Source organism: Cupressus sempervirens, chromosome 9, assembly GCF_028749045.1.
Source record: "Cupressus sempervirens isolate cs-2001-9-10 chromosome 9, ASM2874904v1, whole genome shotgun sequence".
NCBI classification, from domain to species: Eukaryota; Viridiplantae; Streptophyta; class Pinopsida; order Cupressales; family Cupressaceae; genus Cupressus; species Cupressus sempervirens.
This window is the reverse complement of record NC_143126.1, coordinates 766,986,860-767,014,136: the sequence shown is the minus strand read 5'-3', so window position 1 is coordinate 767,014,136 and position 27,277 is coordinate 766,986,860. Positions and strand designations below refer to the sequence as shown.

Genomic DNA, 27,277 nt, shown 5'->3' with positions numbered 1-27,277 from the left:
TCATGAAATGTGGAACAAGTTGCAAAAGATCTATGGAGGAGATGACAATGTGAGGAGAGCCAAAGAAAAAAGTTAAAGAGGTCAATTTGATTTGATGAAGATGAGAGAAGATGAAAACATTGCAAAATATAGTGAAAGAATTAAAGCAAGTGTGAGTGCAACTAGAGCCTCAAGAGGAAAAATAGAAGATGAAATTGTAGTCAGCGATGTATTAAGAACTCTTCTTCCTATTTATGCAATTAGAGTTTAGTTGTTCAAGAGATGAAATGTGATCCAAAAAATGATATAACTTTGGATGCACTAGTGGGAAGGTTAACAACATTTGAGTCGGATAACTTTGATAAATATCATCCTAGATCTCACAACACGGAATTAGCTTTCAAAGCCAAACTAACCCTTGGTAGAAAGGGAGGAAACTCAAAAGGAAAATAGTCTGATAGTGAAGAAGAAGATGAAGAATCTGATGATGATCTTGAAGGTATTGAAGCCTTACTTGCAAGAAAGTTACCAAAAGGCAAAGGTAAATATAAAGGCAAAATTCCATTGATTTGTTTCACTTGTGAAGAAGTTGGTCACATTGTTGCAAGATGTCCAAATAAGGAAAGTAAAGATGACAAAAAATTCAACAAGTTCAAAGCCAGGAAAGATTTCAAAAGATACAAAGACTACAAAGACAAAGGTAAGAAATCTTGTTATATTGTTAAATATACTGATAGTGATAATGAAGATGAAATGGTATATGTTGCTATTAAAGATGAATCTGATGATGAGGATAATGAAAAAGATGGAACTTATTTCTCATGTAAGTAGGAATGACACATGGGTAATAGATAGTGGTTGTTCTCATAACATGACTGGTGATAAAATAAAGTTTGAACATGGAGCACTATGATGGTGGAAGTGTCAAATTTGGAAACAATGAACCATGTTATGTGAAGGGAAAAGGTTGCATTGCATTGACTGATGGAACTAGTTGTGATAATGCCTACTAGGTTGAATGACTGAGACACAATCTTCTAAGTGTGGCACAACTAAACAACATTGGATTCAAGGTAGAATTCATGAATGGGAAGGATAGGCTTCTGGATGGTAAAGGAAACCTGGTTGGAACTAGCAATTAGACAAAAGGTAATCTATTCTATATTGATCTCTCTAATTGTTCATGCTTCTTGGCACATGTAGAGAAAAGTTGGTTATCGACATAAGAGAATGTGTCATGTAAACTTTGATAGTTTGGTTACTATAAGAAAAAATAGAACAATAAGAGGTATTTCAAATATGAAGAAACCTAAAATGGCCATATGTAAACAATGTCAAATTGGAAAGACGTGTAAAATTAGCTTCAAAAGTAAGAATTGCAATATTGAAGAAGTCTTGGAACTAGTTCGTATAGATCTATGTGGACCAATAGGTACAAAGAGCTACATTGGAGACAAATTTTTCATTTTGTTTGTTGATGATTATTCTAGGATGATCATAGTAATGTACTTAAAGGATAAATCTAAAGATTTTTAAAAATTCAAGTGGTATTTGATTAAAGTTGAGAAAGAAATATGTACAAAGTTAAAATGCTTAAGATCAGATAGAGGAGGAGAATTGATCTCTAATGAATTCAATGAATTATGTAATGAAAGAGAAATCAAAAGATAGGTATCTGCACCTGGTACACCTTAGCAGAATGGCATAACAGAAAGGAGAAACAAATCCATCATGCACTGTGCAAGAACACTGATGATAGAGAAAAGTGTTGCAACCAAATATTGGAAGGAAGCAATCAACACAACAATTGATACCTTAAACCGAGTTCAACTAAAGAAAAGTATAGATCAAACACCTTATCAATTATGGTATGGCTATAAACCTAATGTCTATTATTTCAAAGTATTTGGAAGCAAATTTTATATCCTGAAAGAGTCAAGGAAAGGAAATTTTGATGTGAAAAGTGATGAAGGCATTTTTTTAAGATACTCCAATAAGAGAAAGGCATAAAAATGTTTGAATCTTGCCACTCACAAGGTTATAGAAAGTGCACATGTAAAAACTGACGAGTTTGCAGAAAAGAATGAAGATAAAAGAAACAAAGAACTTGAAGATTACAAAAACTTTGTTTACTTTGAACTTGATACATTACCCAATATTCAACAAATTACCCCACCCGAGTCACCTGAGTCTAGAGTGTCGATTGAGTTGTAGTTAGTGCAACTCGAGTTGGAAACAATTTGAACCGAGTGTTAGACATAGGAACTTGAGTCACAATTTGTGGGAACCAAGTCTCAAATAGACCAAAATTTGGAAATTCATAGAACCTTTAAGCATGGTGAACCAAGTGAATCCAGTCTAGAATCTAGAAGTAAGCTACCTATACTTGCTAGATATGTTTTTGATAAGATAAACAGGTTTTAAAGGGACCCTAAAACACAAAAGTAGCTACAAACTAGGGCTGATAATAAGCAAAAAAGCCCAGCCAAAAAAAATGAGTCTAAAGGTTGATAATAAGCACAAGGCCTAGCCAACAACAAAGGCCAACAAAAAGGCTAGAACAAATTGTCTTTAACGAAACTAAGCAAAAGCCAAAACAAAAAGCCACTAGAGTAAAAAAAAAACACTAAAGATAGAACCAAAGGGCTACTCTTCATTCTTCTTCTCGAAATCCTACATGGTTTGGGTAGCCTGATACATCTTCTGATGATCCTCGGCCTTCTGCTCGTGGACTTTCTCCATTTCCTTGTCCAAACTAGTGAAGGTGATGTCAGTAGCCATATCATCATCAGACCTGGCTCTTTCTCTATCCTTTCCATCCTCACCTACTAGTAGGCCTCTATCTTTGATCACACCGGTTAAAGAGAGCATATTGTCATTGATTGAATTGAGGAGAGAGATCATCTGACTAGCCAAATTGTGATTGTACTTTTCAAGATTCTTAATTTTCCTCTCAACCAGATTGGCTCTATCGCTCTAATCCTCCTGGTTCTCATTTTCAGTCTTCCTGTTGTTGCCCTCCAACTGACACACCTTCTCTCTGACCTCTTCCATCTTATGGTATAGCCACTTGATTGATCTAAAATTATCAATCATGCTATTACGAGCATTGTTCAGAAGGATCATTCCCATCTCCCTTGATTTATTAGAGATGGCCACAATAGTTGGATCAATGAGCTCTTCAAGTTGGGGCTCTTCCTAATTATCCACTAGAATTTGAGGATTCGTAGCTTCTCTATAAATTCCCAATCTTGTAGTCCTAACATTGAAATTCCTCCAAGCTTTTCTCCTATTTTCGACAAGCACTTCCCCCTCTTTAGCACCAGCATTATCCTTTTCCTTCTACTCGGAGTGAGATTGAGGATGGGGATGAATAGGGGAAAGGGGGAGAATTGAAACATCCAGTTCCTGATTTGAAACCCTCTCTTTATCCGCATTATCCCTCTTCTATTTTTTCCCAGCATAGTCCTCTTTAATCTCCTCTTCCATCTCCTTGTCTTCATCCTCAGAATCCATGTCCTCTTATCCTCATTATAATCCATATCCTCTTTGCTAGAGGTTTGGTCATGGTCCCTAGGGCTCTTTCTCCTAGGGGTTAAATCAGAGGACTGCTTCTTAACATGACCCTTAATTTTCTTTCCAGAAGAAACATTCCCCTCCTCTTCCGAGCTTATGTTCTAAATTTCATTAAAGTCAGAAGAGTAGCTGGAGTTGCCATTGTCCTCATTTGCATCTAGCAAAGGATTGTTGCTAATCGTCTGAGCTTTGAAGTACTTGTGGATTAGTAGCAACAATCCCTCATGTAGAGCAGGGTTGACAATGGGTTTCTTCTTAAAGCTAGTGATAGCCTTACTCATGGAATTAAGTAAGTAGTAAGGGAAAGAAATTTTCTTGTCATGGTGGAAATGATTAAGAAGAACAAAATGATGGGTTCTTACTCAATCAAACCTAGGGTCCAAAGTAATATATTCAATGATAGCACGCAACACATACCTCTAGAGCTTCTTGATGGATTTCGTCACATAAAATGTCTCACTCTTAATCAGTTCATTCATTTCTTTGGTGCTTTTCACAAAATCCTTCACAACATTGGTAGAGAGTTTTTTTATCCCTGTAAAACTTGAAACCCTCCATAGGAATCTCTATGACCATAGCGAAAACCTCCTTAGTGATAAAAAAAGAGACACCATTCACTTTCACCTTGTCGTCTTTCCATGAATTCACCATACTGTTGGTGACCTTAGGATTGAAACCATGAAGTTTGGCAATGTAACTAGCAAACCCTCCCTTTTTCAACTTTTTCCAAACTTTTCCCCTTTTCCTCCATTTCTCTAGATCCCCCACCGGCTCCTTTCTGCAATGTTCTCCCACCATCTCTTCAGTATTTGCTCCAACAATTCTCATAAATTTTGGGCTCTACAAATCCTTCTCAGACAAAATTTTGGTACTATTTCTTTGATATGCACCAAGATAATTTACCTTACTAAAGCACAAGTAGTAAATGATATTTTCGACCCACAAAAAATATCGAAAAGAAAATGAAAGCCTCAACTGCTTGCGTAAACCAAAAAGGCCTTTATGACTTGTACTCAAATCCCATATTCCTTTAATATTCATTATTACCATTAGATCTCCACTGTACACCCCTGGATTTTTTCTAGGTCAATAAGGGTCTTGGCTTCCACCAGAATATCTATTCTCGATTTCCATGTAATCAACTTGTTAGATCCCACACCTTTATTGGAAAACCAATCTACTACTGGATTTGCTTCTCTAAACACATGTGTGATGTGGACAGTCTCAAATTTAGCAAGGGTGTCACGTGTCTCTTCAATTAGATTGGAAATCGACCAAGAAGGATGAGATTTTCCATTAATACAATTAATCATGTTATTGGAATCCCCTTCTAACCAAAGCTTAGTTATTCTGACTTCAAAAGCCAAATTAACCACATGGCACGCTGCTCTAGCTTCTGCAAAATGATTAGTTTGGATTCCCAATGGAAGAGAAAAAGCCACGACTCCCTCACCAAAATTATTTCTTATTATTCCACCACTTCTTGAGGGACTTGGATTTCCTTTTGAGGCACTGTCGAAATTGGCTTTGTGTCATCCCTCTGGGGGAAGAAGCCATCTAGCTTCCTATCTTTTTAGCTTCTTATCTTTTTCCTCATCTATCTTACTAACACCAACTTCAAAATTTCCCCCCTTCTTGACTTGATAGTTTTCCTTAATGTTTTTATTAATCTCCCTCCCAAGAACAATAGTTGGCTCCTCTCTATTCCTAAAAATTCTATTGTTCCTTTCCTTCTAGATGCTCTAGCAAAAGTGAGGCAAAATCCAGGAGCTTAATTCCTGCAAAATAGAAGATTTAAACAAACTTTTCCATTGACTGAAGAAATCCAAAAGATTATCCAGCATGCACCAGCTAATCTCAAAATCTTGGGTTAGGAACTCCCAAACCTCCCTAGAGTAAACACAATGAATGAAAAGATGGTTTCCTGACTCGAACTAGTTTTTACAAAGAGGACATCTATTAGGCATTACATGTCCTCTCTTTTTAAGATTATCTTGATTAAGGATTTTATTCTGAAGGGCCAGCCAATAAAAGATGTTGATCTTGGGAATGAGGCTAGGAAGCCATGCATTCGCCCAAGGGGGTTTCTCCCTCATACACCAAAGAGAGTTATAGCCTGAAGCAATAGAATAACTACCATTACAATTATCCCCCCAAATCATTTCATCTCTCTTATTATTGAGAACCATAGAGTTTAATATAATCATTATCGGATTCAGATCTTTAGATATGAGGGAAAGATCTGAAATGTCCCTTTTTTGATTTTATATGATATTTCAAGCCTCTAATCAGATCTTTAAGATCAAACAACCAATCTTTCAAAGATCCACCAATTTCTCAATAAACCCCAAATCGGGTATGCCGGAAATAGTGCCAAAAACTTCACAGCTTCACATATTATTAGTAAATCTGAAAGTGGACATTTTTATAGAAATTTCAGCAGCATAAAAGCCTAAAAAATGACATTTTCACATCTGTATAACATTTACACAACAGCTCCCAAATGGAGGATAAAAATAATGCTCATCGGGCTCCCGAAAACAACATAGAATAGCTCGAAAACACCACAAAAACACTAATAATGTATCACAGAAGTATAATCATGATCAAATACATATATTCAGCTCTATTTTAACATCTAAAAGTCTGAAATATAGCATCAAACCAAACTGATATGAAATACTCAACAGGAAACACCAAACTCTTACAAAAAAACACACCCGAAAAACCACAAATCTGCACTGTTCAGCACAAAGGAAAACTCTGCATGAGCATGCACATGGAATGGCTTCAAACTCCCATCCTTAGCCTTCATAGAAACCTAAAAACTCCCGTTCTTGGGTCTCCTTCTCCACAGGTTTGGCAGCCTCTAAAGAATAACAAAGAAATGAGCAAAAATCAAGTTCTGGAAATGAGCCCAAAATGCCTCCAAACCCCTTAAAAGAGGGCATAACCCTAACTCACGTCCAAGAGGGGTTAATAATTTTCATTTATTAGTCCATTAGCTTCCAAATATTGTCCCCTTTTTTCAAAACTTCACCTTTTTGGGCCTGCCTGCCTTAGTAAAGATTATTATTTTTAATTATTTGAAAAGGGGACATGACAAGTCCTCCCCTTCCAAATATTGCTTATCCTCAAGAAATGGTTGAACAATAAACCAATCAATCCACCTAGATCCCAAATGTAATCATGAACTATACTACTGCTAATTAAAATAGGCTCCTGCAATATCCTCTACAATATGACCAAGAGGAATCCATAATCAAACTGATAATTACAACTAAACCAAACTCCAAAATCACCATTGCCACAGTAAGAAACCCACGAGACACAAACTCTTAGAACATCAGAACCCAAGTAAAGTGGACAAATCAAACTGCCAACACAATAAATACCATCAACATATCCCACTGGCCTATATGGAATGTACAATCCAACTCTGCAACAATGGTGAACACTCTCAAATGAAACTATACCAAGTATGGAGAATCCACACACTGTACAACTCCTACAATCAACACAACTCTGCAAATCAGTGGCCACTGTCTCATAACCATAACTCCCATGCACTGATGATGGTGAAAAGACATTACAAGATAAAGAGCAAGAAATGGAACCCAAACCAAATTTGCCATGAACAAGTGATATAGCCCACTGTGACTGACCACCAGCTAAGTCAAGAGATGTCATAGCCAAAGGAGTAGAATCAATAACAACAACTGCTAAAGCATCACTCCCAAACTCCTGCTCTAAGTCATGTATTATCAAGCTATCAACTGTAGAACCTATTGCCATGTCATGCCCATCACAACTCTCATCTCGAGGCATCAAACCATCCCATAACTGATGAAAAACACTAGGAAACAAAGTACATCTCTGTATCATCATCTCATTAACATGGTCATCAAAGGTAAATTCATGAGCATACCTCACAATGTAATGTCGATAGAATGCGCCAATCTCAGTCAGTGGCTTAGACTACAATCTAGATGTAACTAACTGCAATCGATCACTAATCAAGTTGGAACCGACTACTACCTCTGAAGACATCGCCAAGGGAGTAGTATTACTAGCAGGAACCATGCCAACTGTCGGCTCACTAACATCACACATGGTCTTTGATACAACATCCCTAGTCTTCGTGCCATTAGTACTAGAGGTCACCACCATGTCAGGCATACCACAACAATCTGCTGCAGCACCCAACTCAACTGATCCTGACTCTAGTGAGGATGAACCTGATATGCCAATGTTAGTATCAAGGATGGATGCATTACCATCTCCACTATCTTTGACAATCTCGACCATGGACATCCTCAGATCACCAGACACCCTAGCTTGTGACTGTACAAAATCTGGTAAAGATTGTAGTTGCTCTAACTCCATGGTCACCTTAGCCAAATGAAATTATGACTCCTTAAAAGCCAACTGTGTACTCTCAAGAATCTCAGAAGTCACCTCAAGTTGCTGAGTAAGCTCACTCACCTCATCTTCCTTAGCCAATAATGCGTCATATGCTGTACTCCCCCACTCCATAAGATAATCTCTGTCGGCTACCAACTGCATATAATTTTGTCTCAAAATTCGAATAGCCTTCCATAAAGAGTGGATCTCTGTCAAGGAAAGATAACTGCCTTTCTACTCATCACTAGTAGGAGAACCCCATCCATAAACTGCTAACAACTGACGAGCAGCATCGAAATGCTGGCAAGTGATGGCAATATCTTAGTCACTAACTCTCAACTGATTAGACACATAATGGCACTGGCTTGACTATCTCCTACAAACCTCCTCTGATGCACTGTCTAAAGGAGTATCCTCAAAGTTACTAGTCTCTAGAGTATTACCATCCATATCCTGTGAATCAACTCTAAAGCTCATATCAACATATGGAGTATCAAAAACTGTAGCACTGTTGTCCAACTCCTCTGTACCCAAGGAAACTAAGTCTTCAAAACTACCCACTGCATCCTCCTAGATATCATCAATGCCAATATGATCCTGGGACTCATCTGTACACACTGCCAAATATGAAAGATCATCAACACATTCCAGCAAGTATGGTCGAATGGATATATGGACAAAGCCCAACACCAGTGTATAAAAACTAATACCAACATCGAACAAGCTACTAGCACAAGAAAAGACAACACCGTGCAATCTGCTAATCAAATCCATGATAGCACCCAAACAAATACTGCTACCAAAAAGTGTTAAAGATCTCCAGTCAACTGAATCCCAAATGCCAATATAACAATCTCGAGTCCATATCTGTAAACTAGAATCAGCTGGTAACTCAAGCAAAATCCTCACTTGAGTAATATGACCAATACCAACTAACTCCACATACCTGTCATGATGAGATAATGAAGTCACAATAGTTTCTTTATTCACTTTCAGCTGGCTGAACAAATCATGTGAAGTACTACCAGCCTCAACCTCATGTGACGAAGCATCTAACTGTGCCTGGTACTCTTTCTCAACAAAGTCATGAATGCTCAATGTTTGCTCATCTCTACCAGGTATCTCACCATCATGCACAACAACATCCTCATAATCATCATCTGAACCCACTACGTTGTAGTCACTACCTATTGTAACTATACCATCCTGAATACCTGTGATATCACCCTTTAACGACCTGTATACAATTGTCTTAATTTGATTATCAAGTTGACCATTACTATCAATTTGCATAATATCCTTTCTCACTACCTCCTGTGGCAGAGTAGAATTTGAGACCTCTGCCTAGCTATAAGCTAGTTTCTCAAACTCCTCATGTAAGTTCTTGGTAATTGTATCACCTGCCCTGTGAGAAAATCTGCCAAATAGAAATCTGGTCAACTTATCCACCTTATCTGGGTCGGACAACATGTCATTCATCATACGGTGGTGCTCAATCAACTATTCAGACATGTCATGGCTTATTTTCCTAAGTTTATCTTGAATGTCTAAATAACCATCCTTTCTACTGTTCTGACTCTGGATATCAATTGTCCAAGATCATGTCCTCTGAGACTCTGTACTATACCTGTCCATTTTGGATAAAGTAGAGTGTAACCCCAATAGGTTATAACTTCTTCAAACACCAAGAAGTAACATGAAATTGATAAGAAGTATCATGCAACCATAGATTTTGACATGTGGCTGATTAGAAGCAACATGCAACCACCAAATTCACCAAGAACTAACATGCAAATGATTAGAAGTAGCATGCAACCATAGATTTTGACATGCAACTGATTAGAAGCAACATGAAACCACCAAATTCACCAAGAACTAACATGCAAATGATTGGAAGTAGCATGCAACCATAAATTTTGACATGCAAGATTTGGGTAGTTGTCAAAACTGACATGCAAACTTCTACAAACCCTTAGGCTGGCAAGATCATAGCTCTGATACCACTGAAATGTCCCTTTTCTGATTTTATATGATATTTCAAGCCTCTAATCAGATCTTTAAGATCAAACAACCAATCTTTCAAAGATCCACCAATTTCTCAATAAACCCCAAATCGGGTATGCCGGAAATAGTGCCAAAAACTTCACAGCTTCACATATTATTAGTAAATCTGAAAGTGGACATTTTTATAGAAATTTCAGCAGAATAACATCCTACAAAATGATATTTCCAGATCTATATAACATTTACACAACAGCTCCCAAATGGAGGATAAAGACAATGCTCATCGGGCTCCCGAAAACAACATAGAATAGCCCGAAAACACCACAAAAACACTAATAATCTATCACAGAAGTATAATCATGATCAAATACATATATTCAGCTCTATTTTAATGTCTAAAAGTCTGAAATACAGAAGCAACCCAAATTGATATGAAATACTCAACAGGAAACACCAAACTCTTACAAAAAAACACACCCGAAAAACCACAAATCTGCACTGTTCAGCACAAAGGCAAACTCTGCATGAGCATAAACATGGAATGGCTTCAAAATCCCATCCTTAACCTTCCTAGAAACTTGCAAACTCCCGTTCTTGGGTCTCCTTCTCCACAGGTTTGGCAGCCTTTGAAGAATGACAAAGAAATGAGCAAAAACCAAGTTCTGAAAATGAGCCCAAAATGCCTCCAAACCCCTGAAAAGAGGGCATAACCCTAACTCACGTCCAAGAGGGGTTAATAATTTTCATTTATTAGTCCATTAGCTTCCAAATATTATCCCCTTTTTCTGAAACTTCACCTTTTTGGGCCTACCTACCTTAGTAAAGATTATTATTTTTAATAATTTGAAAAGGGGACATGACAAGATCTCTCCATCCCTAGGCAATCCTGTAATTACTAACTTTAAACCCAAATTGTCTTGTACATTCATTCACCCAAACTTAATAGGTAGGATTTTTAATGAAGGGACCTTGAAATAGCTGACTATCAGACCAGAACTGAATATCATCTCCATTACCCAGTTTCCAAGAAACCTTGGCCCTTGCTAAGTCCCTAGCCTTCAAGATACCATTCCAGATAACTGACCCTTTTGGAATATCTTCATTGTTTAAAATAAAATGAAGAGAAGGCCTTCTGATATATTTATTAACCAGGATATCCCTCCATTCACCAGTGCTATTGAAGATATGCCATATTTTCTTCACCAATAGAGCCTTATTGAGATGGGTTAACTTTGTTATGCCAAGGTCGCCATACCTCTTTGGAAGACACACATTCTCCCAAGCGACCAGAGGATACCTTTTTCTCCCTTCAAGGCCAGTCCATAGAAAGTCTCTCTAAATTTTTTCCATCTTCTCTGCAAATCTCCCAGGAATTCCATACAAGCTCAATGCATACATAGGCAAGTTTTGTAGAGTTGATTTGACTGACTGACATTTTCCTGCCTGGCTAAGCGAAGCACCTTTCCACCCAACCAACTTTCTACTGAATCTATCCAAAATCCCATTCCAAAAGGAGTCTGGGGGTGAATATCCCAAGGGGAGCCCAAGATAGGTAGATGGAAGCTTTCCCACTTCGTAGCCAAGGATCCTAGCAATTTTTCTTTGTTTGACTTTAGGGGTATTAACAAAGAAAATTGAGCTCTTTTCCCAATTGATCAGCTGACCAAACCCTCTAGTGTATATATCAAGGATCTCCTTTATAGCCTTAGCCTCCCTAACAGAGGCATCCCCCCCCCATTATTGTGTCATCCGCAAATTGTTGGTGGGAGACAGGCTCACATTTTGATGAAGGCTTGATCCCCTTGAGACTTCCATCTTTATTTTTGCGCTCAATAAGCCTACCAATGCATTTAGCCAAAATAATGAAAAGAATAGGTGAAAGGGGGTCTCCCTATCTAAGACCTCTAAAAGGTTTAAAGAAATCTGAGGGAACTCCATTGACCAAAACAACAAGAGAGGAAGTAGAAACAAGCTGAGAGATAATCTTACAGACTTTTTGATCAAATCCAAAGGCTTGAAGGACTAACCCAAGAAAAGACCAATCAACCTGATCATAGGCTTTAGAGAGATTTGGTTTTAGCAACATACCTTCACATTTACTAGCTTCCATAGAATGAATAACTTTGTGAACCATCATAATTGAATCTAAAATCTGTCTTCCAGGGAAAAAGCTAGTTTGTTGATGAGAAATAATCAGAGAGAGCATTTTGAGCATTCTAGAAGTAAGCACCTTCGAGATGATCTTATAAAAAGAGTTGCATAAACTGATAGGTCTAAACTTGTCCAAAGAGTTAGCCCCCAGAGATTTAGGAATGAGGACCAAGAAAGTGGAATTAATCTCCTTGAGAATACTTCTTGCTCCAAAGAACTCCTAAATAGCCTTCACCACATCTTCCATAACCACTTGCCAATACATTTGAAAAAAGAAGGTAGGGAACCCATCCGAAATTGGAGATTTATCAGTAGGCAAGGAAAAAAGAGCTTCTTTAACTTCCAACACATTAGGAATAGCCTGAAACATTTTGTTGTGGTGGGGTTGGATTATCTGAGGGATAGAAGAAATAATATCCTCCTTATCCACCCTTGATAACAAGGGGTCCCAAGAAAGAAGAGGAGAGAAGAAAGACACCGCCTCAACAAAGATGTCATTTTCTTTGGTCAACAAAACTCACCCCCTCTTAATTCTAGAGATTCTATTGTTAGCTCTATGCTTAAGAGTGGAGAGGTGAAAAACCTTCGTGTTTTGATCTCCATCCTTGAGCCAGTTTATCCTTGATCTTTGTCTCCAAAAAATTTCCTCTTTATTGATGATATTGTGCAAGTCTGAAAGAATAGTCAGCTCAACCTCCATATTAATCTCATTGTAGCCTTCCTGCTAGATATTGTCTTGAATTGAGGTAAGTTTATCTGATAGATCCTCCTTATCATGAAAGATGTGACCAAAGTCCATCTTGTTCAAAACTTTAATCATCCTCTTCACATTGCTCAATTTCCTAGTAACTCTAAACATAGCAGTTCCTTCCACCTCAATCCCCCACCATAATTTCAATTTTTCTAGAAGCTTTAGATGGGAAGTCCACATTTTTTCAAACCTAAAAGGGAAGTTCCTTCTTGGTTCAATAGGAACAAGCAAAAGGCAAATAGGAGAGTGATCAAAGCCAACTCTAGGAAGAAGAGATAGCTTACATGAGAAAGATTGCAACCAATCAGGAGATATTAAGGCTTTGTCCAATCTAACTTGAATACACTCCTGACCAACTCTTTTGTTAGACCAAGTAAAAACACCTCCCGAGAGATCCAAATCCAAAAAAGCCAAGCCATTGATAAAACTGGAGAGGTCCTACTTACTCTCCCAATCCGGTGCCAAGCCTCCCATCTTCTCCTCATCCACAAGCGGAGTATTGAAATCTCCCATTATTATGCCCTTCCTTAAATTATTGGACTACACCAGCTCTCCAATTTTAGACCAATAAATCTTTCTTTCTCTTTTATTGTTAGGAGCATAAAGATTCAACAAAAACTAGCTTTCATTAGAATGCATATGATAGACTCTACAAAAGAGAATGTTACCTTCATTATATTTTGGTTCAAATTTAAAATGCTTGTTATTGTATAAAATCAGTAGGCCCCCCCGACACACCCTCTGAGTCAGAAACAACACTACTCATGATGTTGCTAAATTTAATGTTCTTGAAACTTTCCTTTCTCATTTTTGTTTCCTGAACTAAGAAGACATTTGGCCTTTGGTACTTGATCATATTCCTTACAATCTCCTGTTTGTGGCTACCATTGAGTCCACAGATGTTCCAAGATAGGATCTTCATGCTTTGACTAATGAACAAGATTCCTGGATGGTACGCTACATTCCATCCATTACATTTCTGCTCATTTCCTCCTTTCTTAGTTGGTTCTTGCTTTTCCTACCTGACTGATTGGAGATAAGGCCAAGATCAACTTTTACTCTGCTCCTTGTTGTAGCTAGAGAAGCAGGAGAAGCTTCATGATTGTTCTTCTTCTTTCTATATCTGACCACAGACCAGTGAGCTTCATCAACATCCCTGCAATTGTCAAACAAAGCCTCTAGTCTGGCTAGATGTCTCAGTGAGGTGGCTGAGAGTCGCTCAATGATTCTGTTCACAGTCTTTGGGGTTACCCTATTGACCGAGCTTGTGTTAGATTCTTGGGACAAAGGAGGATTAGCAACCGTAGGTTCCTCCTGAGAATCTGGGACAAAGGATAACTCAGGTTCTGAATCGATAGAAATCATGACCTCATGTATCTTTTGAGGCCCTTGGGTCACCCCCTTACCTTCCTCTTTTGATATGACAATAGTTGCCTTCTTGTGAGGGAGGCAATCCATGTCAATAGGTTTTTCCTTTGTATTTTTATCTAAGTCTACACCCACCTCTTGGGGGGCTAAGACCTCGGCTTGAGGATCTGTTACCAAATTAGTATTAGCTTTCCCCAATAACTCCCCTGCTTTCTTGTCTAAACTATCTTTCTTCTTCCATTCCTTTTTGGGAGCATTGGCAGTATTCTTGCCAACTTTGTTTTGGCCCTTCCCCTCCTTACCTTTTCCTTTAAATAATGGGTAGGTGCCGACTTTGTGGCCTACTTTTTTGTAGTGGAAACACGCAAAAGGGACACTTTCATAGTCAATCTATTGGAATCTACTTCCCAAACGAGATTGAAGTTCGATGACTTGGGGCATGTCTTGGCCTTCTGTCATGCCAACACAAATCCTAGCATAAGTAAGCCTCTTCTTAGTTGTTGTGATAGGATCAATGGAAAGGAGTTCTCCAAATGATCATGCAATACTATCGAAAATATCCTTGTGCCAATATTCAAGAGGAAGTTCAGGCAATCTGATCCAGACCAGGGCCTGGAAAAGGAAATCATTGTTCAGATCTAGATTGGAGGTCCATTTCTGTAGGATCAGAGTAGATCTCCCTAGAGACCAGTTTCCTGCACACAAGATTTTAGCATAGTCCTCCAAGCAAGAGAACTCAAATGACATGAACCCTTTGGCCATAACAGTCACCTCAACATGCCCCTTCAACTCCCATTTGTTCCTTGTGAAGACCCTCACTAGGTCAATGTTGGGTCGTGGATCGATGAATTTGTCCACCAGAGTAGACGCCATACTGAGGATATTATGATCTATGATTTCTCTGGGGACTTCTAGAGTGAAAATGCCCTTCTCCTTATAAGATTTATCAATAATTTTAGGAAAGGTCGACTTACTTGTTGGTTTGACCCCGAAAAGATTTGACCACCTACCCCTGGCCCTAAAAGACCCTCTAGCTAGAGGGGGAGGAAGAATCTTCTCGCCTAGATGTGGCTGCACTGCCCATGGGTCGTTGTCCTTGGATGCATCGACATCTTGCCCCCCCTTTTCTTGCTCTGCACCAGCAGGATGGTCCTCGATGCCCGTGTTCTCTAGGTTCTTGCCTAAAGCCCCATTAAAATTACCACTTCTCCCTGCTCTTCTTCTCCCTACTCCGCTCCCCATTTTACAGAGGGTATGTTGAGCTCAATAATGAAGGATCAATGTTACTTGGGCTACATGAGATGAGTAATATACTTGCTAGATATGTTAGAAGGCATCATGCACTTAAGAAAATAATTGGAGATTAGACAAAAGGCACAATGATAAGGAAAAAACAAAAAGGTACATATTTGCTTATTGAATTTAAACCTAGAATCATTTATGATTCATTGAAAAAATGAAAGTTGGATAGAGGAAATGAATGAAGATATTGAGCGAATTAAAAGAAACAATACTTGGACTCTTGTTCCCAGACCCAAGGATAAAAATGTAATTGGTACAAATTGGGTATTCAAAAATAAATTGAATGAAAATGAAAAAGTCTCAAGGAATAAAACAAGGCTAGTCTGCAAGGGATGTGCTCCAAAAGAAGGCATAGACTATGGAGGAACTTTTGCTTATGTTGCTAGACTTGAAGGTGTAAGACCACTACTTGCATATGTTACATTTAAAGGATTAAAAGTGTATCAAATAGATGTAAAATTAGCTTTCTTGAATGGAATTCTAGAAGAAATTTACATTGATCAACCTGAATGTTTCATTGATCCAAATAAAAGAGACATGGTCTATAAGTTACACAAAGCTTTATATGGTTTGAAGCAAGCTCCTAGAGCATGGTCTGAGAGACTTTATGGATATCTGGTAAAGATTGGTTTTCAAAGAAACAATGATAATAATAGTCCATATATTAAAGAGGGACCACAAAACACAATTTTGCTAGCAAAGATATTTGTGGATGACATCCTATTTATAGGTCATGATGACTTATGTAAGTCATTCTTTAAAGAAATGAGGAAAGAATTTGAAATGTCAATGTTTGGAGAAATAATATTATTTGTTGGTTTACAAGTTCATCAAATGAAGGATGACATTTACATTACTTAATCAAAATATATCAAGGAGATATTGAAGATCTTTGGAATGGAAGATTCCAAATAAGTTGGAATGCCTATGTTGGAACACCTATGTCTACTGGACACAAGTTGTCTAAGGATGATGATTCAAAAGAGGTAAATTAGACTACCTATAGATCTATGATTGGAAAAATTTAGTATGTTGTTCACACAAGACCTTATATTGCATTTGTAATTGGTATAGTTGCAAGGTTCTCTACAAATCCCAGAGAAAATCATATGATGGTAATCAAAAGAATTATGAGATATCTAAAAGGTACTAAAGGCTATAGTCTATGGTCCAAGAAAGGAGGGAAATTAGAGTTGAAATCCTTTACTGATGTTGATTGGGTTGGAAGCATTGATGATAGGAAGGGCACCCGTGGAGGAGCATTCTTTCTTAGAAAGAGGTTAGTATCTTGGACAAGTAAGAAGCAAAATTATATCTCTCAGTCTACAACAGAGGCTGAATATGCTGTAGAAACAGTTAATTGTTCCAACATAATGTAGCTTAAGAAACTGTTACTAGGAATGAAGGAAGAAACCAAGGATCCAGTGGTTATCTATTATGTTAACACAAGTGCAATCAACATAGCCAAAAATCCAATGATGCACACCAAGACAAAACACATTGCAATCAAGTGTTATTTTCTAGGAGAATTAGTTCAAGATAAAGATGTTAGATTGGAATATGTTAACACAAAGGAGCAGGTTGCTAACATATTTACCAAACCATTACCTAAGGATGCATTTTTGTATCTAAGAGGAAAGCTAGGGGTCATTCACCTATCTGATGCTCACTAGAGTATAGATTAGTGATGCATCGACTGAGCTTCATTGAAGAACTATCACATTGATGTAGAGAAGTCAGAGCTCATTGCATATGAATTAGGTAATCAGGTACATTGTAAAAGCACTATGTCAATCTTTGGCATTTGATGTCAAAGAGGGAGAGATTGAATCATGTCATATACTTATTTAAGGGAAAGATTGATGTATTCAGAGAAGAATCAGAGAAAGTGATCTGCATACCAGAAAGAGGAACTTGATCTGATGGAGTTTGAAGATAAGATGGCAGAGGGAGAATCTCAGAGGGAGTTCTAATGGATGGATAGAGAATCAGAATGAAACTAAGGATATTATAAAATCTTACAAATCATTTGAATTCTCTAAGTTTTATTTGCATAATGACATGTTGTGTTGCCATCAATGCCAAAGAGCGAGATTGTTGATAATAATTATTCAATTGTATATTGTCATTGATGTTACACAAATGTTATACTCTAACTGAGCATCGCTAGTTGAATTGAGCTCATAAGACTCTTGTATCAACCAAGTAGAAGATACATTCAATGATCCAGTTGAAGCCAAGCTAGGGCAGTCACCAAAGGAGGTTAGTTATGACCCAGTTAAAAATTTAGTGTAAAATGAGTCAGGTTGATTACCAAGGAACTTAGTTGTAACCAAGTGACTCAATTTTAGTTTAAGCCAACCTATATCAGAATATTTTTTTATTTTTTTAATATAAACTAACTTAGTGGATGTTAATTTTTTTATTTGTAAGGATATTCAAGTCGGCTTGACATTGTATTTCATATATGTGAAAAGTCAAGTTGTGGATTGAATAATATGCAAAGTGTGAAAGAAGATAAGATGCGAATTAAGAAGGATATCTGATTAGGGCAAAATATCCAAGGAGCTACAAAGAATATTTTGATTAGGAAGGATCCATAGGCCAAGCCAAAACAATGATCTGAATCTACATTCCAGTTGCTTCACCAATTAGGTCAATAATTGTTTCTAACAATTGTAGCAGTGAATAAATCTCTTAACAAAGTTGACTTAACAATCATTTTGTAAATCCTCTAGCTAGGTGACATTACTAGATTGAAGTGTCTTAAGACCTCTAACAAGATCACTCCTAACAAGGTGATTTAGATCCTTTAACAGGGTCACACCTAGCAGTGTGTTTTGTAACCTTTAACAAGGTTGGCTCCTAACAGGGCTCACTTCAGAAGAGTGAAAAGTTGTAACTAGTTGCATTGGTGGTTTTCCCAAATTGGGTTTCCATGTTAAATCTTAGTGTCTCATGTGTTCATGTTATTTGCTTATTGCTTTATCTTTATGCAACTAAGTTACTAAAGGTTAATACACATTAATATATCAGATTGCTTTGTTAACTGAGTTATAGTGAATATCTAGTTCTAACCGAGCTGTGAGTTTCAGTGAAGTTTTTGTATTGACATCTAAGGGATTTGGAATTGTTTTAGTGGTAACTGATTCACCCCTCCCCTCTCAGTTACTCCTCTTATATTTCCAACAAAAAGAAGGGGAAGGTGAAAACACTTTGGTTTTCGACCCTTCAACCCCCAAACTTTAACCAAGTTATACCAATTTGATTCCAAATTTCCTCTACTCTCAAAAATATTACACAAAGCATATCTTGTTAGGTTATGATTATCCAAAGGACAAAATTTTAGGGTTTTGGTATATATTTAAATGTTGTATTTAAGGTTCAATTAGGAAATATAATAAAATTTAAAAACATCATAATATCAAATGATTTGAGATTATTTGGTCCAAAAATTCAAAAATAAAATGACCAATGTAAGATAAAGTTTGGGGTTAAGAATTACAATTGAGTGTAAGTCACAATTAGAACCTATTCAAATCAATTTAGAATTCCTTAGATATAACTTTGGAGTTCCTTAGTATAAAGATTTGGGTAATATTAGCATTATAATAAGAATTAATATTATAACTAAAGCTAATATATATTATTTTAAGATTTAAATATATTTAATTTTAACTATGGTCATAATCATCACTTAAGAAGATTTAAGATATCCTATATAATATATTATTCACCATATATTGACCTCTTATTTGAAGTGCTAGTTTTAAGGGGCAGGTATGTAACATTTCCTTTGCCTCAGGAAAAATGGATAACTGAAAAATTCAAAATCATGTGGAAAATATAAATCTGGATGCTCGCAAGTCATTCCGCTGGAAGAAGAATTGGAAGCTCATTTGCCAGGGTAAAAGAAGAAGAGCTGTGCAATGGAGGTAACAATGTTACTGTATCTTTAACTTATTGCCTATATAGTGCACTGTAACGAGAGAAGGACAAACGAATAAATGAATAATATATATGCTTATCTGAAAATGAAGAAGGTTACTAGAATTCTCCGCGGAAATGAAACCAATTCTTTGGCGCATACAAATGCAGATAAATGTGCACATTTTAGAGGAACATATCAAAGAAATGAGGAGATGAAGTCTACGAAATGCCAAGAACTATATTTAAGAAAACCTATTTCAAGATCAATCATCTGGTTAAATCTTAATTCCGATGTTAAGGTTGACAGCGAGAAGCAGGCAGGCCGTAGATTTCATCCCTTAAGAATCTTTAGATAACACATTGTTATTTTGCATTTTGAACGCTATATTTTCTTCTTTCATTAAAACAAAAGCCTAATTCCGATGTTGAGAGTGACTGCAAGAAGTAGGCAGGTTGTATATTGCATGTCTCCAGAATCGTTCATCCCACATTGTAAATTCCTTCATTCCCGCAAAGGCATGTCGATGTTATGACTGCCAAGTGAGCATCTTTGTTTCACATTAATATTACTACCAATCATTCTGACGTAGAGTTTCTGATTTATTGCATGTCTCCAGAATCGTTCATCCCACATTGTAAATTCCTTCATTCCCGCAAAGGCATGTCGATGTTATGACTGCCAAGTGAGCATCTTTGTTTTACATTAGTATTACTACCAATCATTCTGACGTTTCATTAGAGTTTCTGATTTTAGCCTTAACCTGCTCATACTGCAGCCCTGAGCACATTTGGAACTCTCGATTCCTCCATTCTATTCCATAATTTGTCATGTGGTACTGTGTCAAAGGCTTTTCTGATGTCTACAAAACAGCAAAAAGTTTTGTTCCCTTGAATATTTCATAATTTTTCAACCCAGAATCTAAGGGTAACACTGTGGTCAATTGTGGAAGGGGAATGTTTTGGCCTAAAACCAGTCTGTCCCTTGGCTCCTTTTCCCTCTATTTCTGCCCAACTACTAATCCTACATTCAAACATGCTTCCAAAAAAGCTTCCGAATGAGGGAGTTGACCATAACAGCACAGTAATTTGTTGGATTGTTTATATCACGACTTTTGTGAAGAGGAATCACAGCGCTGTTTGTCCAATTTGAGGGAAACCTCTTGAGTGACATCATTGAAGATACAGTTGATATAAGGTGCAAGGAACTGAATGCCCCATCAATACAAATGCATGAGTGTGCAGTGAATGAAAATGCAAAAATTGCAATCTATTAATACAAAAGAGTCTTATTTAATTCTGGTCTGGAATTGTCTCTTACTGTTCTCTTGTTTAGGGGATTGGATTAAAAGCATAGTAACACAGGGACGCCCCCCCCCCCCCCACCCCTTTTGCCCCATGTCCCGGAGACGAGGATGCATCAGGGACTTGGGGACTCCGTTCCTCCGTCCCCAGTGGCACCACCAGATTCTGCCACCTCCACCGAGGATGGGAGGTCTTCCCAGTGTTGACTATTTGCTGATTTGGCTATTTATGTTCAATGTTCAATGTTCCGATTCAATGCAATGTTCAAGTATTTATTCTTTTACATCTTTATATCTTATATTGATTTACATCTTTTCATAACTAGCATTTTAAGTATCATATTTATAGTATATACAATCCCTCCCATCCCCTGCCATCGCCCCCCACTGCCCCCTCCACCATCCCCAAGTTAAGGCGCCTTTGTTTCCCCCATCCCGAAAAGTTGTCCCCCTGTTCCGCTGTCCCCCTGTCCCCCCATGGTGGTGTAACTATGATTAAAAGTTTTAGGCCCCTGCAGTATGAAATAGCTACATATAGGTGAGTATCATTTTTATTATTATTCTATTATGCTTTGTCTCTGTCATTTTGGGGGTTTCTTTGCTCTTGTTGAGTGCAATGTGGCAAGTCTTAGCTAGATCTTTGGAATTTTAAAGCTGCATTACATCAGATGATGTACGGGAATTTTTTAACATTAAAGGGTTTCAAATATGTTATGGTCATTGATTGCAAATTGTAATGTTTGAACTAAGTGGTTGTATGAAGGGACTAAGCTTTATTAGCAGCCTATATTTACTTTCATCCATTTTGTTTGTGGCAGTGATGTAGTGCTATCCAGAAGTTTACATAGATAAACTCCTTTGAGCCAGTTGGAGAACACCATTTCTTCTAAAGGATTCCTGCAGATATTATAATTTTTCTCTTTATTTCATGGGAATGTGCTTCCTCTTCATGCTCTCTCTGTAGTGCAGATTTTGGATTGAATGTTTCTATCTCCTTTTCAATGAGGGGATCTGAACTCATGCAAGAGTCTTCAGGTTGATATTTAAGTCTAAACCATCAGGACGACAGCCAGTAGTGATTTGCCACAGAAATCCATATCCTGTAACAATGTCTTTGTATTCAAGTAAATTGTCCATTTGTTCTCTAGGAGCTTTTCGTTCTTCCATATCAAATGGAAGTGCCATTGGTAATGAATTACAATTAGGTGGAGTAGTTTTCCCAAGCCAATTTATGCCAATAAGGCGAGGAATTAGAGATAGGCAATCAAATAAGCTGTTTTCTAGTAAGGCAACAGAGTCCTACACTGCCAACAGGAAGAAACCCTGTGCATTTTCGGTAGGCAAGAGATTTGAGCTTGAAGATGTCATTGAAGCTCAACAATTCAATAGGGAGATTTTAGGTGCAATTTTTGAGGTGGCGGAACAAATGGAACAGATTGAGAAAGATCCAACTGGAGGACAAATTTTGCGAGGTTACTTGATGGCGACTTTGTTTTATGAGCCCTCAACAAGAACTAGACTTTCGTTTGAGTCTGCTATGAAACGGCTTGGTGGAGAAGTTTTGACAACTGAAAATGCTCGAGAATTTTCTTCTGTGGCAAAAGGGGAGACTTTAGAAGGTATTGATTCTGTATATGTGGATTAAATATCAAGTTATATCAGCTTCATACCTTTTTTTTGTGGGATTTGCTTATTTTCCCTTTTTGCAGATACAATAAGAACTGTTGAAGGATACTCAGACATTATAGTTATGCGGCATTTTGAAAGTGGAGCTGCAAGGCAAGCTGCAACTGCTGCCCGAATTCCTATTATTAATGCAGGGGATGGACCTGGTCAGCATCCAACACAGGTATTTTTCTCCCTGTATGCTTGGAAAAGTGTTATGTCTTCCTCGCATTGGAAATGAGGTTCTTCATCCCTTTCTAATTTCAGTCAGATTGATCCTAAGCTCAATTTTTTGCCTTCACACTGGTTTCTAAGGACAATACTTAGTTTCATTATCTGCTGTTTGAAATCATTGATTTCTTCTAACAGTTGCCACTGAGATTAACTATGTTATTGAGGTTAGTGTGAAAGTAAGAAGATCCTTATGGAAAACACTTGTTGCTGATGAAAAATGTAATTTTAATTTGGATATTTGAGATTTTTATTATAGTAATAGATCATTTCTAGGATTTTTCTTATTTGTCATACACAAAATTTTAATTACTGAACTAAATTTAGATGTATTATCTTATAAACACCCATTCTTTCAATAAATTTTTCATGATGATGGATTCTCAATTTTATTATTGAGTGTTGGGTATTCTTGTCTGTGGATGCAGGCATTACTAGATGTATATACAATTCAAAGAGAAATTGGACGTCTAGATGACATAAAGGTTGGTCTTGTTGGGGATCTTGCAAATGGTCGAACTGTTAGATCACTTGCATATTTGCTTGCCAAGTACAACAAAGTGAAGATCTATTTTGTAGCTCCAGATATAGTGAAAATGAAGGTATGTTCTCTAGGTATGTTTTGCAGGATGTTTTCACTAGTTCAAGTTTAATTGAAAACTGCTCAGAGTTTCTAGCTTCTGTGTCACACTATCTCTAAACTGCATGTCCCTAATTGAATTTCTAAGAAATAGTTTTCATTTCATTGTTGGGGTTCGAATTTTTTTTTTCATTAATTCAGAAATTTATGTGCACCATCTTCGAACGGCAAGATTCTCATTTAAATTCTTAGTTTTATGCTTCCTTTCATTTTTCGGGTTTATACTTCATATTTCCTTAATTCAGAGAAATCTATAGATTGAGTACAGTGTTTGTATTTTCTTGAGCTCAGTTGGATGACATCAAGGGCTTCAAAAATGTTACTGTAGATTTGCTTGACATTTTGTAACACTTACAGATACTTGAACATAGATACCCATAATATGAACTTCAATGCCACAGTTTCATAGAGAAGTTTCTTAAGGCCGTAAGCATCGACAGTCAAATCAATACAATTAGATAATAGAACTCGAAATAAACAAGTTTAATATTTCTCAAATAATTCATACACAGTCGAAGCTTTAGCTAATATCTTATCATCTGCAGCCAATTTAACAATATTTACAATAGAAGCTTAAAGCCACCATTGAGACAGTATATAATACTATAGCCTATAAAAAATTCTGCAACATTCACTAAGCCAAATGAGAAATATATTCTTAATGATTTGCACCTTTATAGAGACTGTATTTTTATGTTTTTAGTAGCTGTGAGTGAGATCAGTCATACCTGTGATGATCTGCGGTTTCAGTATGTGATATGAGTTAGTGACTCCTGGTGGAATTGTGTAACATGTGTTATTGGCATCAAGCTTTTATTAAATTCTCTTACTTACTGTGAGTTATCTGGGCATCAGTTATGGTCTGCATTGGCATTAGAAGGTGTCTTCAGTTTCGACTGGAAATGGATCTTGTATTTGTTCAACTCCTATTCTTCTCACCTTTGCCGCTGCTGAATTACATGATGACTTGGCACAATCACCACATGAACTGGAATCACCATGGGTAGCTGATTATATTCATTGCTTGAAGTCGACCATTCTTATTGGGAGGCCATTGTGTGTTTTTGTCTAAGTTTGCAACTGCTGACTTGAGCAATTATGCAGGAGTTCCTTTACATTTTGGTAATGCTTCTTTGGGATAGTGATGTTTCAGTCACGTTCATTGGACTCCTCGTCTACCGTAAATGAATAGGGCTTTCATAGAGTCAATGATATACTATTGAAAGCTGAGATTGAGTGTTAGCTTGGTATGTGAGCAGCAAAGGAGATACTGAGATTGTAGCAGTAAAATATCATTCTGTAACAGTGAGGTTTTTGTATTGTGTATTATCAAAGGTTCTGATTGTGAGTGATAAATTTGTGTTTTATAAATTGTCTCTCCGATCACTAGTTATTGTGAGATGCTCTGGTCTTTTGTTGTATGCAATCAAAGTGTCAATCAATGAAGGAGATATATGTTGATGTCTGTTTTATGACCCACCAAACAGTAGAACAAAATACCGAAATATCCTATCCTCTCTTGAATAAAGTCTCGTGTATGCTAAGATTTCCGGAAGATCATGCGACGACTTCAAGATTCCTTTAATGCTAGGTCTTGATTGTGGATAAGATCGGTGGTTGATGTGATTTGCTGATGATCACAAGGGGCCTTACGTGTTTATTCAGATTCATTTCGAGCCATACTGGATGTGGGCGCTATCTTAAGGTTTTGCAATGAATTACTTTTTGGAGTTTTCACAAAATATGCAGAAATTAAATAGGATAGGGTTCAGGAATTGTATTCTAATCCTAAGGGTAGCAATGACAATAAATAGTACTCTAGTGGACAAATTCCTCAAATTACCAAGCTCCGCTTCGCCAAGTTATACTACAACTAGGCGTGAATTGGTATTCCTCAAATTACCAAGCTCTGCTTCGCCAAGTTATACTGCAACTAGGCGTGAACTGGTGCAATCTTCAAAGGTTATGCCAAAGATTTTCAAACCACCGCATACACCATTATAAAGAACAATGTATACGAATGATAGAAGTTAAGCATATGCATGAAAGGGGTTCAGGCTAACTTTGCACGAGTTAGAATTACTAAAACATTAGAAGTATGAACCAGAGGAATTCATCAATACACCATCATCAGGGTTACCGGAAACACAACCCTCCAAACTCTGATACGCATATTGTCGTCTCTGATACGGATACGTAGACGAAACGGGGCAAATACGAGGGAAAATCGTATCCGCCCGTTTTTGGAAAGATGCTATTTCTATACCCGTGTCGGAAATGGTGAAATTTTTTTTCCAAAAAACTGGAGCCGAATTTCTTATAGAATGTTGTTTTTTCCATGTCGATTTAAAGAAATTTTCTCCAGAATGCCGTAATCGTTGGGAAAAATAAAAAAAATGCCATAATCAATGGGGAAAATAAAAAACTCTGTAGTTATAAATAAATCCCTCCGGCTAGCAATTGATATATCAAACGTTTTTGTTTTGGGTCTGCTAACGTTTTGCATCTACTCCATTTCTCCTGCGCTTGGTCTGCATCCTCCATAATGTTTTGCATCTCGTTTGCTCCATTTCTCTGCGCATGGTCTAAATTGCAATCGTAGAAGCCCTAAAAAGTTCGATTTTGAATCGCAATCGCAGAAGCCCTGAATGTCTTAAGTTCGATTTTTTTAATGTTTGTTGTTTATATTGTTTTTTGTTTGATTCTTTTAATGTTTGTTTATATGTTATAATGTTAATGATTTTCGTTTATACAGTTCAAATGATTTTTTTAAATACAGTTCAAAATAAATTTACAAATTAGATATCGCACAGTCTATTGCATGGTATGTATATATTTATATTTTTATATATATATATAATTGACTTTGACAAATGCGGTTATGCATTGAATTTCTTGCATGATTAAGTTGTGTGAATCTAAGTTTTATTTTACAGCTATGGAGAAAATTGAATAAATAAATATAAAATTTAATAGTTTAATTTTAATAAATTAATATTATTTAGTTTTTAAAATAAAATCAAATTAAAATTAAAATTACAATTATAATTATTAAAATTTAAACTAATATTAAATAGTATTATTAATTATAGTGATAATATTTAATAATTCATAAAGTCTAATAATTGTTTTAGACTGTAGAGTTACTATTAGAATATTAAATTTTTATTTCAATGAAATTAATTAATATTATGAGTATATTTAATTTATTTTTAATTATTAAGTAATTTAGGTATAAGTTTCAAAGTTATATTCTTGTAAAATTAAATTTGAAATAAAAATTATTTCACATATATTTAATTTAATCATTTTATAAATTATTATATTCATTTTAAATTTGTGCTTTATAGCTTAATGTAAATTTGTTTTGATTTCATAATTTTACTAATTTTTTTTTTTTTAGGAAGCTAATCATGGCGTCATCATCAGCAGATGTTAGAGCATCAGAAAATGACAAGTGGATCAAACCAAATGCTAAATATCCATTATGGAAACATGTAACCATCATCGAGAAATTTCAAGGCGGTGGAGGTTTTAAATGGAGGTGTTATGAGTGTCTGCTTGATTATAACGGTTCTTATACCAGGGTTCGTGGACACCTCTGTCACATAAAAGGTACAGGATGTGAAGTGTGCCCTGGTCCAAAGGTTGATAGCCAACTAGGGAAGGGATTGTCACGTGAGAAAATTGCAAAGTACCAAAAAGAAGAGGATGAAGCAGTCAAGTTCTAAAGTCAACACAAAGGTCAAGTCTCAATAGACCTCCTTTGCATCCAACTTTAGGAACATTTGCTGGTGACAAGAGGCGTAATTTAGGACCTCTTGAAAAGGCATTTAATTTGCAAAGTCAAGAGGATACAGATCAGAGTATTGCACGTTGTCTATATGCGAATGGAATTTCATTTAATGTGGTTCGCTCGCCATATTGGCAAGAGATGGTTAGGTCTTTCAATGAAGCTCCAAAAGGATACAAAAG

At 36.7% G+C, this 27,277-nt stretch overlaps 1 protein-coding gene across 2 annotated transcripts in view; it reads left to right on the top strand.

The window, feature by feature from the left end:
- Positions 1–19,285: 19,285 nt before the first annotated feature.
- Positions 19,286–27,277, top strand: part of LOC149540939 (aspartate carbamoyltransferase, chloroplastic-like) — a 96,774-nt gene continuing 88,782 nt past the window's right edge. The window contains exons 1-4 of one of the 2 annotated variants that reach the window (XM_089802008.1): positions 19,286–19,470; positions 21,585–22,385; positions 22,476–22,615; positions 23,091–23,264. In XM_089802008.1, the coding sequence (XP_089658134.1) occupies positions 21,875–22,385; positions 22,476–22,615; positions 23,091–23,264 (825 nt within the window). In that variant the 5' untranslated portion in view covers positions 19,286–19,470; positions 21,585–21,874. Of the gene's footprint in view, positions 19,471–19,633; positions 19,783–21,584; positions 22,386–22,475; positions 22,616–23,090; positions 23,265–27,277 lie in introns of those variants that run through there. The other variant, XM_089802009.1, reaches the window with a different exon arrangement.